The sequence below is a fragment of the Alexandromys fortis genome, unplaced genomic scaffold (assembly GCF_014885135.2).
Source record: "Alexandromys fortis isolate MF-2015 unplaced genomic scaffold, M_Fortis_MF-2015_v1.1 scaffold_1, whole genome shotgun sequence".
Classification (NCBI taxonomy): domain Eukaryota; kingdom Metazoa; phylum Chordata; class Mammalia; order Rodentia; family Cricetidae; genus Alexandromys; species Alexandromys fortis.
The window spans coordinates 14,335,799-14,352,526 of record NW_026067927.1 but is presented as its reverse complement, the minus strand read 5'-3'; the positions used below and the strand labels follow the sequence as shown (position 1 = coordinate 14,352,526).

The window sequence follows — 16,728 nt, the reverse complement described above, 5'->3', positions numbered from 1 at the left end:
CTGTATGTGGTATACACATATTCACAGGTGCACATAAGTGCATGTGTGTGTGTGTGTGTGTGACTGTGCTCATGCATATGTGGAAACTGTAGGTTGGTACTGGATGCTTTCCTCAATTACACTCTGCCTTATTTTAGATTGGCAATGATTTAAGGGATCATCCCTGCCAATTTCAGCACCTTTTGCTCTTGATCTTCCAGTTTCCACATTCAAGCTTGGTTGTCACTTTTATGGAAACTGAAACTTCCTTTTTTTAAAAAAAAAAAAAGTTATTTATTTATTATGTATAGCGTTCAGTCTGCATGTATCCCTGCCTGCCAGAAGAGGGCACCAGATCTCATTACAGATGGTTGAGAGACACCATGTGGTTTCCAAGAACTGAACTCAGGACCTCTGGAAGAACAGTCAGTGCTTTCAACCTCTGAGCCATCTCTCCAGCTCCCCTGAAAGTTCCTTTCATTATGTCTCAGGTCCATACAGTCATGGGGACTTTCAGTTGAACCCTGACTGTCCGGATACTCTGTATTCTTCCAGGATGGCAGAAACATGTGTCTGTCTGTCTGTCTGTCTGTCTGTCTGTCTCTCTGTCTCTCTCTCTCTCTCTCTCTTTTTGTTTGGTTTTGTTTTTTGAGACAGGGTTTCTCTGTAGCTTTTGGAGCCTTTCCTGGAACTAGCTCTTGTAGACCAGGCTGGCTTCGAACTCACAGAGATCCGCCTGCCTCTGCCTCCCAAGTGCTGGGGTTAAAGGCATGTACCACCACCACCAGTCTAGAAACATGTCTCTTGATCTATCTGACTAGTAGTCACATAAGTACACACATACTCAATACACACACATACACACATATGCACTGTACAGTCAAGATCTGTGTACTTACTGTACGCTTTAAAAATTGTAGCTAAGTGTAGTGGCACATGCTTTTAATCCCACCACTTGAGAAGCAGAGGCAGACAGATCTCTGTGAGTTTGAGGTCAGCCTGGTCTACAAAGTAGTAAGTTCCAGGACAGCAAGGGCTACAAAGAGAAACCCTGTCTCAAAACAAACAAACAAAACCAAAAAAAAAAAAAAATAGTTGAAGATAAGAAAAATATAGTTAAAACATACATAATTTTATTATAAAAGATTACAGTAGAAATGTAATTCCAGGAGCTAGCAAAATGGTCCGTAACCAAGTCTGACTGGAGTTTGATCCCAAGGACCCACGTGGTTGAAGGAGAGACCTGATTTCTGAACAGTCCTTAACCTTACAATAACAGTCCTTAACAATAAGGCCACGACAAGCATCTGCCCTTGCTCCCACTAATAAATAAATTAAAAATGGGAGGTGTGGTGGGGATGGAATCCAGTCACGATGGCACAAGCCTTTAATCCTAGAACTTGGGAGGCTGAGGTCAACAGATCTGAGTTTCAGGATAGCCTTAAACAAGTTTCAGGTCAGTCATGGCTGCATAGTGAGACCCTGCCCAAAAATAAATAAATAAGTGGGGTTGGGGAAGAGGTTAAAAGAAAAGAAAAAAGCAACTCCAGGGCGGAGTGAGGTAGTTGCAGCTGTAATACCAGCACATAGGGGTAGACTGCCACAGTTCAAGGCCAGCCTAGCCTATTGGATGTGGGAAGACAGAACAAACTAAAAATACAATCCCAACTCAAAGAATTTAAAGTAATTCTTTATTTGATAAACATTTATACTAGCATTAGAAATGTCAGTAGAAAAATAAAATTTAAATAAGTTTCTAATGTACAAAGATTTGATCGCTTGAACTATAACAGTTAAGAGCAATCACCTAATATAAAAAGTTGAGCTGATTTTGGTCATAACCAGCCTTACATAGTGTACATGAGAGAAACACGAGGTCACGAAACCTTCTGCACATGGACCACTAACGGCACCAGGGCTTCACATTCCAGGAAACAGCCAGTTCCTTAGGGAAGGTTAGCGTGTCCTGTGGTGTCACAAGAACTTAACGAAAATCAGGGCAGTCAAAAGGGCACTGGAATCAAAAGCCAACATACAATTTAAAAACCTAAAGGACACAGGAAGGATGCCTTTATCTGCACGAATTGCTTCTCACTAGCCCCGGCATTTCCTGAGGAGCATCCTGTGCCAAAGGAAGTTAACAGCCCAGAGGTACATCTTGCTCACATAACAATCAATACACTTTTGTTCATGAACTGAATTTTTAGCCCCAAAAGATCAGCTTTTTGGTTGGGGGTTGCCTCGCTATCTTAGAACTGAAAAGGAGAAGGAGAGAACCAACTCCTGTAAGTTGTCCTCTGACCTCTGGACAACGTAAATGCAGGAATCAGGGTCCAAGAAAGCCCTTACAGGGAGACAACACCTGGAGAAACTGTAGAAGGAGATGTGTTTAACACAACCATGCAAATAAATCTGCATTTGAGACAAGAGGAAGAAGACAAAAAAGGGATCAAAGTGGAAATCATTCTTTGTTTATCATCCAAACAGTTCTTTCCTGAGAACATTTCAAGCCTTCACAAAGCTCGGTCTATAGTTTATATGCATTTATTCACAAAGAGTGCTTCATACACACTGGGCTAGAGGACACACTCGGTAATTTGAAGATACATTTTACAGCTCAAGTTTTTGGTTTTCTTTTTTTAGAGAGCAGATAAAATATACACAAGAATCAGATGGAAGCAAAAACACCCTTCAGAACCCCCTAACTTTTGTGTCTTGGTTGTAAATACAAATAATAACATTTTAATCATGGGTGAATATGTTCAGAAGTTATTATTTAGGGGGAACAGCTCAGCACTGATTCATCTATGTGCTTAGGGTGTGAAATTATATCCCCAAGAATGTTTAGTGAGGACTCTAAGGCGTCCTTCCATAGACGATGCTGTCATTTCCCAGAATGCAGGGTACCACGCTCCAGTTTCTCCAACCGAAAGAACGCTTTCCAAATTCACAGCCCCTGAGACCAAAAATGAAAAGCTTTTGTTGGAAGAAAAATTTGCTCTTATTTCTGGTGAATATTAAGAGCCATTTATTTGCACTTTAATTGTCTGCCAAAGCCGATCTGTCACTACAGTTTTAACAAGTGGGAAGAACCAGTTATTTTTTGCGGCCATCCCTGCATCTTTCCCCTTGCCATTCCTGGGTAAACTGACCCTCTTGGCTATTTTATCTCATTTTAAAATGCTGTGCACGTGGGGGACAGGGAGTGTGTGCACATAAGTGCAGGCACCCACAGACGTCCTCTTCATTATTAAAAAATTTTCTTTTAAATTAATTACGTGTATCAATTTGTGTGTGTGTGTGTGTGTGTGTGTGTGTGTGTGTGTGTGAACAGCATATAGAGGTCAGAGGACAACTTGCAGGAGTTGGTTCTCTCCTTCCACCATGTGGGTCCTGAGAATCAAACTTAGGTTAGAGGGGAAGTACCTTGACCTGCTGAACCATCTTGCTGGCCGCCTCCTGGCTATTTTTAACCAGAAGCCAAAAGCATATTACTTTAAGATACATTTTTGTCCTCATAGGATGACAGCCTTAATCTCTCAATGAAAATTTGCCTTTAAAAATGTCAGAGTTAATTACCAGAAGCTACTTTGAAAACGGGTAACAACAAGAACATTGTACTTTTTACAAAACCGTTACAATGATGGAAGGTGCACACATTTACACCCTTTCCCTTCTGAAGGTCACAGTTTACAGGCCTTTTTAATGAAAAACAAGGATAAGCAGTAGAGTTAAAAACTAAAACAGCTAAAATTAGGTTTAAAACTATGTCTCTTTAAGGATAAAAATTCTCTTGAATAAAAATAAAAAGACCAGATGGGATGTATATGAAGAGGAAGTTTTAGGCACTTTCTGGGAGTTGATACTCCAATACTGCAAAAGTGGGCTGAGGGACCACTGCTAGGTAAACATGAAAGGAACCAATGGCCCCTAACTCATTTCGGCTGCAAGTTTTGGAGTCATCAAATAAACTAAAGTCAGGAAGAAAACTGTAACAGAATCCTGTAAGTGTCTTATTTTGCCTGAATGTCCAAAGAGTATCTTAACCTATCTGGTTCTCAAGTCCAACTCAAGCCACTTAAGAACATGTTTCCAGAGAAAATAAATAAAATGGATAGCATTAAAGGTGACAGGTAAAGGCATCATGGAAATTCTTTGGAAAAAGAGCTTCAGTTAGGTGTGACAGTGATGCTACTGTCCCTGCTACTCAGGAGGATCACGTGAGCCCAGGAGTTTGGGCCAGCCTGGGTAACAAAGCAAGACCTTGTATCTTTAAAAAAAATAAGAAATCTCAATTAGCTAGCTTATTTTGATCAAATGATAAATTCACATCTCTTAAAATATATTAAATAATCAGAGGTCAAAAATAGTTATCCATAAAACGTCACATTCTCAGTGGTCAGCTACTTTTGACAGTGGAAGCAAAGCCATTACTTTGAACTGGACTTCAGGTCTTCTTCCTGTTACACTCAGCCAGTTCGTTCCCAGAGCGATACTCAGCCCAGGAAACCCGGCCTACTGTCATGACGATACGCTTTTAGTACAGTGCAGCCTACGCCCTTAAAACTAAACAACATTGTCCATTGTTTCTATGAAACAGCAATGTTGCATATTTGCAAATAATGATGCAAATTCCTGTTCGAAAGATGCAAACTTCAGGCATTGTTGGCTTAGGTAAAGGTGTGCATGTAAAACCTAAACAGCCACAAGAAGAGAAAGCCAAGGAGCTTGGTTTGGCTGAGAAAGAGAGGAGTCCGTCCACAGGGGTCTTCAGTGGCTGGAGCTTCACACTGAGGAAACAGCTGCGGTGTTCTTTACCTTCTGGCGCCTCCAAGTTGCTTCCACTTGAGGAATGAAGAGACCACGACACTGTCTCTGTCTTTGAAGGAGTCTATAAAAGGCAGCTGTGCCATCACAGGGAAAGGCCATATGCTATAGAGTGGCTAAAACCCGTAAAAAAGAGACCACCACTACACAGAATGTCTGTCCAGTGCCCAGGGTGAGGGCTTCAAAGGGGATCATCTCCTTCCCTGCAGCTCGGTAAACCCCAGCAATTGCTGCACCTGGTTCAGATGGAATTGTGTTAAAAGAGAAAAAAATTAATTAGTAAAACAAAACCTGAGATTAATGACATCACAAAACTGTAACACTTAAAAATTTCACTATTGGGAGACAAACTTTTTACATTTAATTAAGGAAGAAGTTTGTGTTCCCCATCCTTTCTGGTGAACACACTAACTTTCTTTATGTGGTTTGCAGTCAGCATTTACATTTGTACTCCCTAAGATTGAGGCTCTCATATCTACTGAGTGATTAGAAGTGACAGTCAAGGGAAAGACAAGGCAGCAATTCCCTTGTGGGCCAACATTTCTCTTCATTCCTGTGCCAACTAACCCCATGCCTATCACTGAATGGGCACCAACTATGTTCTTGGCAATGAATAGCAGTCTACTGAGACAGATCAAGAAATGTTTCCAGGGCTGGAGAGATGGCTCAGAGGTTAAGAGCACTGACTGCTCTTCCAAAGGTCCTGAGTTCAATTCCCAGCAACCACATGGTGGCTCACACCCATCTGTAATGAGATCTGGTGCCCTCTTCTGGCCTGCGGACATATACACAGACAGAATATTGTATACATAATAAATAAGTAAATATTTAAAAAAAAAAAAAAGAAATGTTCCACAGGGAACCCCAGCTCCACTTGCTATTATACTGAGGGTTCCACCATTCAAGGAAGAAAGAAAGGAGAAAGAAAGCAATAGGATTCTGAGTCATAAAGCTATTCAAAGGGCACCAGGGCAGAGACCTCAGGGTCCCTTCTGTCTCCCGGGTCACTATTTTCCTTATTACAGTCACTACAAGGTCCTGGAGAGTGAGAGCACAGCACAGAAACACCTGTGTAGACCAGACCCCCCCTCTCATCTAACATTCTGCACAAACACCTGTGTAGACCAGACACCGCTATCTAACATTCTGCACAAACACCTGTGTAGACCCAGACACCTCCATCTAACATTCTGCACAAACACCTGTGTAGACCAGACCCCCCCATCTAACATTCTGCACAAACACCTGTGTAGACCAGACCCCCCCATCTAACATTCTGCACAAACACCTGTGTAGACCAGACCCTCCCATCTAACATTCTGCACAAACACCTGTGTAGACCCAGACACCCCCACCATCTAACATTCTGCACAAACACCTGTGTAGACCCAGACACCCCCACCATCTAACATTCTGCACAAACACGGGTGTTGACCCAGCTATCCACCTGAGACTCACAGAACTCACAGAACACAGTTGACTCAGTCAAGTGTCTACAGGTAGGATGGGGGCATGGGTCAATGATAAAGCATATGCTTAGCATGCACAAGGCCATGGCTTCCGTTCTCAGCATCCCAAAAAGAAAGGAAGACTATACATTCTTAGACTGTGACATGAGATATTAGAAATGTGTTTTAAAAGCAAACAGGGCAAGATATTTAACTCTGCCTCCAGTGGCAATCAATGCCACTAATGTCTCAGAGCACAACTTTCATGGGGCCTCTGTTACTGAGCTTCCTTGAAGAGAAAAGAGAAGCCTGAGGAACTTGATCTGGGTCTTCACAGGAGACACGGATGATGAGGGAAGAAAGGAGAAGACTACAGAGAATAGGAAGGAAAAACAAAAAAACTACCCCAAATCCTAAAAAGGGAATTGAGCACATATTCAGTACTGTGTGCCAACTACTGTGCCAGGTACTCTATCGACTATGCATGGAGACATCTCATCTAATCAGCATTCAAGGATGTGGGGTGGGGAGTGCATCCCTGCTTTACTGACAGGAGACTCGTCTAGGGACCAGATATTCGGTGTGGATACTGCAGCATTACGTGAACAGTTAGAACACAGAGAAACTCGGCTATGGTACCTGAAAGAAAAGGATGGATAGATGGATGGAAGGAAAGAAAGAAAGAAAGAAAAAAAGAAAGAAAGAAAGAAAGTAATTAGAGACTGTTACTCCAGTCTCTAATTAGGAAGTCTGGGGGTGGGGGATGTTGTGGGATAATCCTTTTGTTCACTGTGAAGATATGTCTTTGTCAAGGTGCTTTCTGGTTGGTTTAATAAAGAGCTCAATGGCCAATAGCTAGGCAGGAGAGGACAGGTGGGACTTCCAGGGAAAGAGAGGAGGTGGAACCTAGGCACACCTGGTGACGCCAGTGAGAAGCCAGGAAGACACGGAAGAGGTCAGACATTTGGTACAGAGCAGAGGTAACCAAGCCATGTGGCAGAACGTAGATTAATAAAAGCAGGTTAATTTAAGTTATAAGAGCTAGTGGGACAAGCCTAAGCTAATGGCCAAGCTTTCATAACCAATAATAAGCCTATGTGTTGATATTTGGGGGCTGGAAATCCAAAGATAGTCCAGCAAGAAAAGTTTGCCACATGGGGTAGCATGGCGGACTGAAAACCACAAATCAGACCTTCCTTGGTGTGTGGTGCTGGGGTCAAACCCAGGGCCTCAGAAACTGGGTCACCTCTGCCACTCAGCTTTGCATCCCTAGCCCTCAATCTATCTTTCTAATCAAGAATTCTTATCAATAGACTTATTCCCCATCCCTAAAGGAACCACACCCAAAAGAGTGTAGCAATTAGGGAACCATTCTGCAAGAGTCAAGTCAAATTGAAACAAAAAGATGCTGAAGCTTCTGCATATTTTGCTTCTGCAGATATTTCTATTTTGCTAGTGGCCTGCCTCACAAAGTTTCAAATCTGACCTGAAAAGCCAAAGAGCCAGGTAAGGGGCTTGAGAGTCAAAAAACAAAACAAAACAAAAAACAAAGCAAAACCCAAAAAGGAATAATTAACAAGCTAACATAACTCTCTAGAATTCACTGTGTGTGCGCACACATGCAACACACACACAACACACTTTTTTCCCTCCCAGTGCTAAAGACCAAACCCAGGGCTTTGTGCTCAGTAGGCAAGCATTCTACCACTAAGCTAAATTCTCACCCCCGCCCCGTCCCCTCCCATATTTCTAAAATGAAGTGACCACACACACTACAAGTTTTTGACTGGTATTTTAATGTCTAACATACTTGTCAAGATTCCAGCAGTAATTGGTCCCACGATGCCCATCAACAGGATGCTTACAGACATGAACCTACCATATTTGTGATGTCTGAGGGTGAAGAGGGCCAGTAATCCAGCAGGGACATGGAAGAAGACAGAAGACACAAGTGCCCACAGGAACACACCATACCACATCTCTGTGAGGGTAGAGAAAGGTGAAGCTGAGTCACTGACTGTCCTAGTGAGGCCCAGCCACATCGCCAAGCCCTCTGTTCCCATTCTCATCAGCACTTAGCTGTTCTCTAGTGGTTTTGCTGTTGGTGTTTGTTTTTTGTTTTTCAAGACAGGTTTTCTCTGAAGCTTTGGAGCATGTCCTGGAACTAGCTCTTATAGACTAGGCTGGCTTCGAACTCACAGAGAGCTGCCTGCCTCTGCCTCCAGAGTGCTGGGATTAAAGGCGTGTGCCACCATATGTGTCTGTATGTGCACCATGTACATGCTTGTGTCCATGGAGACCACAAGAGGGCATTGTATCTCCTAGAACTGGAGTGGTTGTGAGCCACCATGTAGATGCTGGGAGTTGAACCTAGGTCCTCTGCAAGAGCAACAATTGCTCTTAACCTCTGAGCCACCTCTCCAGTCCCTTGGTTTAGTGAGACAGGATTTCAGGCTGGCCTTGAACTCTGAAGCTCCTGCCTCCCTTGCTTAGGTATTACAAGCCAGGCTTCAGGGATGGGATTTGAAGGGTTCACAAGCTACACTCGCAGCATCTCCTGTTTCTGCTGAGGGCTAGTTTAAACTCATCTGTAGGCTAATAGACATAGACCTCTTTGAAGCCAAGCTTGCTCACTAAGAGCAGTCAATGAAAGTTCTCCAACAACATGAACAAGGCTGTTATCAGTGGTAGACACCGATAGTCTACAGAGCTTAGAAAAGAGAAATCTGTAGGCCCTTCACAGAAAAAGGAGACCAACCCAACAAGCTGCATCTACTTGCAAACTAGAGGGGGAAAAAAGCAAGGCAAGCTAGTCCATTAGGTCCTAAATGATATTTTGACTATGTCAGCACAAGCCAATAAATATCTACAAACTGAAACTGCTTTAAAATAAGTTAATAAATAGCAATTTTACCATGTCCTATTAATTAGGGTATTAAAAACTCAGGTGGGCGGGACTACCTCATGAGGAACTGAGGCCTGCATATGAAGTGCCCCTCTCAGGCTCACACACTGGAGCCTTGGTCCAGGAGATGGTGGAAAGCAGGGGGTAGGTCCTAGGTAGGTCACCAGGGGCGGGTCCTTGACTATCCCTTGCCCTGACTCCTTCCTCCTCCTGCTTCTTGGCTGCCACTGGGTGAGCAGCTCTGCTCCATCAGGACACGGTGCCTCACCACAGGCCTCCAAACACTGCATCCAGCATACCACAGACTGTGGTCTCTGAAACCTTGAACCTGCGACCTTAAGGGCTAGGTGATTTTTTTAAAATATTTCTTTAATGTGTATGGGTGCTTTGCCTACATGTATGTGTTTGACATGCCTGGTACCCAAGGGGGCCAGAAGTCCTTGGAACAGGAATTACAGATGGTTGTGAACTACCATGTGGGTGTTGGGAATTGATCTTGGGTCCTCTGGAAGAGCAGTCAATGTTTTTAACAGCGGAGCCATCTCTCCAGTCCCCTGGATAATTCTTCAGAAAATCTCACAAATGCCCCATCTGGGCTCAGAGCCTGCTGACGATAACTAATGATTGACAGTGTTTGGTCTGGGGACCATCTGCAGCTACAAAGGGTGGCAAAGCTTTTATAGTAACTCATCCCGTAGTCCCCAGCACTTGGGCAGCCGAGGCAGAAGGATCACTATGAGTCCGAGGTCAGCCTGGGCCACAGATACTGTCCCAAAACAAAGCAGAGCAAAATAAAACAAAAAAAGGTCAAACCATTTTGGGGCTTTTTTTTTTCCTGCTAGACTCCCATCACTCTTAAACTATAACCACTGAAACACGGGGCCTGCAGGTGGCGGCTGCGGTGGCTGCAGGACAGCTGCTGCCCCACGGTGGACAAACAAATGGACATAGATGTGCCTCCAGGAACACACAGCAGGAACCACCCGGGGATAGCCCAACACCAGCAAGGTGAGAATAACCCAAATTCACACTAAACTCTGACAGCACTATGGTTTGCTGTTTGAGACAGGGTCCCACTATGTGGGACAGATCCGCCACAGATCCGCCAGCCTCTACCTACTGACTCCTGGGATTAAAGTGTTCATTACCTTTAACTGTTTTGTGAGGAGAAGATCAACTTTCCTGCCCCCAGCCCCAAGGCACAGTAACAAGGCAGCTCTCTGAAAGGCAAGAAGGAAGTTCTCACCTTTACCTGAAGCTGGTTGGCACCCAGATCTGACCTGCAGCCTCCAGAACCAAGTAAACAACTGGCTGTTTAAATGTCTAGTCTGTGGAACTGTCACAGCCTGAGTCTATGTGTTAGCTGCTGCAGGGCCATGTACACTACTACTTAAAACACTTTGAGGAGGAAGGAAGGCTTTATGGCATTAAATGAGTAGTTTATAAAAACACTCTCAGACGGGATGATTACATAATTTTAAAGGCTATAGCAAACTTAGATCTATAAAACACTTAAAAAAAACTAAGTGATTTCTTTTTAATCTACTGCACCTTAATTTACCAACTGTTTAATAGCTATTTATTGATCGATGCAGAGTTCTTCTCATTCCCTGGCTCAACACACTGTGAAATGGTGCCCTGTCTTAGAACATCTTCTTCTTCACTTCAAGGCCAGCGCGTTATCAGCTGTGTTTTCCTTGGCAGCTCTATTGCTGGCTTTCTGCTGCTGGAACACAAGCTGTTTGGCTCAAGGTTCTGTAAGGTGGCGACTCCAGGACTGATGGGTCACATCGGGGAGGGCCTTCTCCTTATATGTTCCTCTGTCTGTGTGGACGTGGGGGCATGTGCATGTACATGTGTCTGCACATGTGTGGAGGCAGAGATTGCCACTGGACGTCTTTGATTGCTCTCCCTCCTTATACTTTGAGGCAGAGTCTCTCACTTGAATGCAAAGCTCACCAATTCCGATAGTCTAGCTAGCCAACTTGTTCTGGAGATCCCCTTCTTCACCTCCCAGATGCCAAGTTTACAAGTAGGACACCATGCCCACACTGCATTTACTCTGCTCCTGGTGGTATCAAAGCCCTGGGTTCAATCTTGAGCAAAATACATACATTCATACATAATTACATACATACACACAGCGCTTTCAGACAATGGAAGAGTAGAGTCTCATGGAGAGCTTTGAATTCAGGATGTAGCTCAGGACGGTTGGCCTCAAATGCACAACAGTCCTACCGAGCCATCCAAGAGCTATGTTTACAGGTGTGTGCCACCATACCAGGCCCTGATCACCTGACGTAAAAAGCACTCCATCCCTTGACACATTTCAGCCACTTACTCTGCCCCTTATCCTGCCTCATCCTCATCACCAGGTATGGTGTCCTTACTTTTCTCTGTCTCTCCAATGGAACCAATGACCCATACAGGAGGGGCTTTTGTCTGTCCAGGCCTTTTCTTACAGATACCCCAGTACAACAGGAAGGCTGGAGACGACTCAGCGGTTATGACCTATAGCTATTCTTGCAGAGAACCAGAGTTCACATTCCAAAACCCACACTGGGCAACCAACCACCTGTAACTCCAGCTCCCAGAGATTCAGTGCCCTCTTCTGGCCCCCACATATATCCGTACATATATTTTCAATCACATAAGTAAAAGTAAACCTTAAAAATAAAAATAAACAGGTACACAATAATCAGTAAATATTGTTCAGGGAATAAATAGCTGACTTCCAAGCTGATTCTACTCTTGACTGCGACAACAGTGTTGCTCCATTTGACATCACTTTAGTGAATTCCCTGTCCTCAGAGAATGAATGTCATTCCTGATTGGGACAAACGACAACTAAAAGCCAGACATGGTGGAACAGGCCCTCGCCTCAGCTCTAGGAAGCCAGACATGGTGGAGCAGGCCCTCACCTCAGCTCTAGGAAGGCTGACATGGTGGAGCAGGCCCTCACCTCAGCTCTAGGAAGGCTCAGGTTCTCTGGCAACCCCAGCTGTATGATGAGACATTGTCTCAAACAAACAAGCACAAAGAAACAACAAAAGAAATTTGAGCAAGTCAGGATGAGAATTTGGCAGAATCCTAAATGGCTAAGTTGCAACGGCCGGGTTTTTAAAAGAGAAAAAAATCAATTCAAAGCTTTTTAGTACAGGGAAACCACAAAATATTTTAGGGCATGATCTGCCATGAGTTAGCATAAATGACGAGAAATCTTTTCTTCTGTGTGACCAAAATAGAGGAAAGCAGCCTCAGGACCCTGAGTAAGATTCCTAGTGAGGTCTTGCGAGTCTCAAACTAGGGTTCAGCTTCAAGTGCCCATTATAACCAGAATTCCAGATAAAAATGAGACACCGCAGGGAGCGGATACGTTTACTGCTGAGCTTGGCCAACCTGAGGCCAAGGGCTGCGGGTACTGCATTAGCCCCTGGGATCTGCACGTGGTGATCACTGAGGGCTTTACCCTCACACATTTTTATGCCTCCAGCCTGGAGCCCACACTGGGCCAGATGGACACCTGATGCAGGAGTCTCGGTGGACTTACTCTCCAGTGTCATATCCACTGAAGAACAGAATTCAAATACATACTGCAGATTAACATTTTCAGAAGGGAGTCTGGAGGGACGGCTCAGCAGTAAAGAGCAGTTGTGGCTATTCCAGGTGGTGGTTGCGGCACACACCTTTAATCCCAGCACTCAGGAGGCAGAGGCAGAGGAGTTTAAGGCCAGCCTGGTCTACAGAGAGAGTTCTAGAATGGCCAGGGCTGTTACACAGAGAAACCCTGTCTCAAAAAAAAAAAAAAAAAAAAAAAGAGCAGTTGCTGCTTTTCCCAGGGAGTTCCAGGTTAGTATCCAAACAAAAAAACAAACAAAAAACTGAAATAAACACTGGTGTAAACAATACTAAAGAGTTGGGACAATCAAATGCAATGTGGGATTCTTTTGTATTTATTTTTAAGACGAAGTCTATGTAGCCCTGGCTGGCCTAGAACATGCTATGTAGACCAGGCTGACTTTGAACTCACAAACATCTGATGCTCCTGACTCGAGCTCTGGGGTTAGAGTACTGAGCCACCACACTCAGCAGAGATTAAGCTCCCGGGCTTAGCAAAGCTTTTAACAGCCCTTTGCTCAGCCAACTAGGCCATCTGTCTTTTTCTTTCTGAATGGATTGCTTCTTTCTCCCACCAAATGAAAACAAAAACAAAATTAACAACAACAAAGGAGAGATGGCTCAGGGGTTCAGAGTGATTGCCATTCTTCCAGAGGACCCAAGTTGGATTCCCAGGACCCACGTCAGACAGCTAACAACCAGTTCACCTGTAACCCCGCCTCTCACCTGGGGGGGGGGCACTTGCCCTCATGCCCACACACCCAAAGAGAAATGTAAATAAGGCCTGTTTAACATCCCTTTATCAGTGGTAAGTATTTTAGAAGCAGTGTGATTTGGGGGCTATGAAAGAACAAACGTCTGCTTCGGAAGTTCTGAGCTGACAGTGTCATGACTTCTGCAGTTCAGGAAGTTAAAATGTGGTGTGTATACACATGGACATAGGCGTGACAGAGAAAGAGCAAGAACCAAAATAGTCATGCTTTGCATAATGAAGTTTTCATCAACACAAGCCAACTCTTCAACTGTGGCCCCATAATCTACAGTAGCCCGCCATATAGGCTTGCCCAACTACATGGGTCTCACAACTGCCTAATGAGCAATGTGTGACTTTTACCAACGAACATAAACTTATGGGTATTTGTTATACTGTGTTCCAATTTCTGAGGTTTGGAAAATTCCTAAATAGTTGAAGAGAAATAAGAAAATGAATAAAAAACAGACTGATTTAATCCTCGGGAAGTATGAACTCTACATAAGCGTCTCCAGAGAGGGATTCGTGTGCATCTTTGTTTATTTATTTTTAATCACTGTCAGGTGTGATATTAATACTTTTGGAAACAATCTGAGCTTCCGGACTCTCATTTTAGGCAGGATCACAAGCTAACATCTTTAACTGCCGCGAAAACAGATAACCACTCTGTCAGTTACTACACAGGCAGGTCCCAGGTGTCCTCCGAGAGGTGCCTGGCAGTCGCTGCCCCGTGGATGAGAAATCACAGGTGCCTGGCTTACCATGCAATCCCGCCCGTCTCCCTGTACGATGTTTCAGCTTTGCTGGGGCGCCCAAATCCCCCCTCTGTCGTACCCCCGAAAAAAAATCCAAAGCAAATAATCATACCGTCCCCTGAAGGCCTTTATTATTGATACCCGCGGAGGTGATTCTCCTCCCTACAACTTTCTGAACACTGGCAGTTCTACCGTGTAAAAGTAACTTTGACAGCTCTCCTGTCAGGAGGCGGCGAAGTGGGAGGTAAGAGCAATTCAGAAGTTGTGTCTAAGTTCTTCAAGATGTGGGTGGGAGAACCCGCAACAGGTTTGAGCAAGTGATTCCTGCAAAGACAAGCAGGAGCGGAGATGGGGGTAGGACAGAGTCAAAGGACAGGGTCAGCAGACAGGCTCGCGAAGGCAGTTTAGGGGTAGTCCCTCGGACAGGAGAGGCGTCGCCCCAAGGGACCCGGGTGGAGATTCCGAGGCTGCCTCGGCCTCGCCCAGAGGACGGCCGGCTACAGGTGCGCAATGCGCAGGCGCGGGGCGGGGCGTACCTGGGAAGGAGCAGAGCGAAGTGGAGTTGGGGCACAGGGTCCCATTGCCCACTCGTGGCACGAGCTTCAGGCTGAGGATCTGCTGCATGAGCCCGGCCGACCCGCCGCCGCCGCTCCCCTCGGGCTCCATCCCACCGCCATCCACCGCCCGGAGTGCCGCGGAGCCCCGCACCTCCGCCAACACCGCGTCACCTTCGACCGGCCCTCTTCTCCCGCCCACCCCAACGGCGCTACTAAATAATCGCTTCCTCTTCCAATCACAGGGCGCCGCAGACGGGGGGCGGGCTACGGTTGTCCCCGCCCCCCCGGCGCCGCGTTCGATTGAAGGCCCCTGGCGTGCTGAGCCCCCTAGCGGTCAAGTCGCTCCTACTCTGTCTGTGTGCCTTGGGTTCTGCCCTTGGCTTTAGTGTTGTCTATAAAGTCCCTGAGATGGCTCAGCCTGTAAAAGCTCTTACCTCCAAGCGTGAAGGATTTGAGTTCCACCCCTAGGATCCACACGGTGGAAGATGAGAGCCACCTCCCTTGTTGGGCTGGAGGGTTGATTCAGTGGCTAAGCGCCCTGGCAGTTCTTTCAGAGGACCTGGGTTCAATTCCCAGCACCCACATGGCAGCCTACATTAACTGCCTGTAACTACCTCCAGGGGAGCCCACACCTTCACACGGATACTTGCAGGCAAAACACCATTGCACATAAAATAAAAATAAATAAATCATTTTTAAAAATACAGAACCAAAAATAAATACATAGATTAAAAATAAATGAAATGACCGATAGTGTCCTAAGATTTCTGTGTAGGGCTGGGTCTGTATTGGCTGAGAACCAGCCTAGCTACACAATATCCTGGATCCAACCTCAGTTGCTTAGCATGTAAAAGGCTGTAGGTTCAATTCCCAAACAACCTATAAATGAAAATAAGATGTTAGCAGGGCAATGTGGTGCAGTCAGACCTCTGTGAGTTCGAGGCTCTGTGGTTTACAGAGCAAGTTCTAGGACAGGCAGGAATACACAAGAAACTCTGCCTTGAACCTCCCACACCAATAAAGAGAAATGTGTTTTGGATTTTGAGTATGTACTGGCTTTGTGTGTGAACTCAACACAAGTTAGAGTCACCAGAAAGAAAGGAGTCTCAAGCCGGGCGATGGTGGCACACACCTTTAATCCCAGCACTCGGGAGGCAGAGGCAGGCGGATCTCTGTGAGTTCGAGACCAGCCTGGTCTACAGAGCTAGTTCCAGGACAGGCTCCAAAGCTACAGAGAAACCCTGTCTCGAAAAACAAAACAAAACAAAACAAAAAAAAAAGGAGTCTCATTTGAGGAAATGCCTCTGTGAAATCCAGCCATAAGGAGTTTTCTTAATTAGTGATCAATGGGTAGGACCCATGGTGGTTGGCACCATCCCTGGGCTAGAGGTAAACTGAGCAAGCCTGAGGAAGGGAGCCAGGAAGCATCTCCCCTCCATGACTTCTGCATCAGCTTCTGCTTCCAGGTTCCAAACCTGCTTCAGTTCCTTGCTGTGACTTCCTCCAGTGATGGATTATGATCTGGAAGTGTAAGGCAAATAAACCCTTTCCTCCCCAACTTGCTTTTTGGTCATGGTGTTTCGTACAGAGTGTATGCCTTTTCCCACTATCTGTCTCCTTCCTCGTTCTTAATAAATTGCCTCCATTTCTACTACCATTTTTTCTTTCTTTGTTTGTTTGTGTTTGAGACAAGGCCTTGCTCTGTTGTCTTGGATGGCTTGGAACTCATTCACTGTATAGAATATGTCTAGTTATTACTTTTTTTTTCTTTCCAAGACAGGGTTCTCTCTGTAGCTTTAGAGCCTGTCCTGGAACTCCTTTTGTAGACCAATCTGGCCTTGAACTCACAGAGATCCACCTGCCTCTGCCTCCCGGATACTGGGATTAA

General features: G+C 45.1%; 1 protein-coding gene across 2 annotated transcripts; it reads right to left on the bottom strand.

Annotated features, from left to right (window-relative positions):
- Positions 1-2,507: 2,507 nt before the first annotated feature.
- Tmem170a (transmembrane protein 170A) lies at positions 2,508-15,027 on the bottom strand. 2 transcript variants are annotated; one of them, XM_050144318.1, is made up of 3 exons: positions 14,820-15,027; positions 8,065-8,235; positions 2,508-5,042 (listed from the first exon to the last, which is right to left on the bottom strand). In XM_050144318.1, exons 1-3 carry the CDS (start codon positions 14,947-14,949, stop codon positions 4,912-4,914), a joined length of 432 nt encoding a protein of 143 aa, XP_050000275.1. In that variant the 5' UTR covers positions 14,950-15,027; the 3' UTR covers positions 2,508-4,911. The 2 variants fall into 2 exon arrangements, with proteins under 2 accessions (XP_050000275.1, XP_050000276.1); XM_050144319.1 differs by having other exon boundaries at positions 8,134-8,235.
- Positions 15,028-16,728: the final 1,701 nt, after the last annotated feature.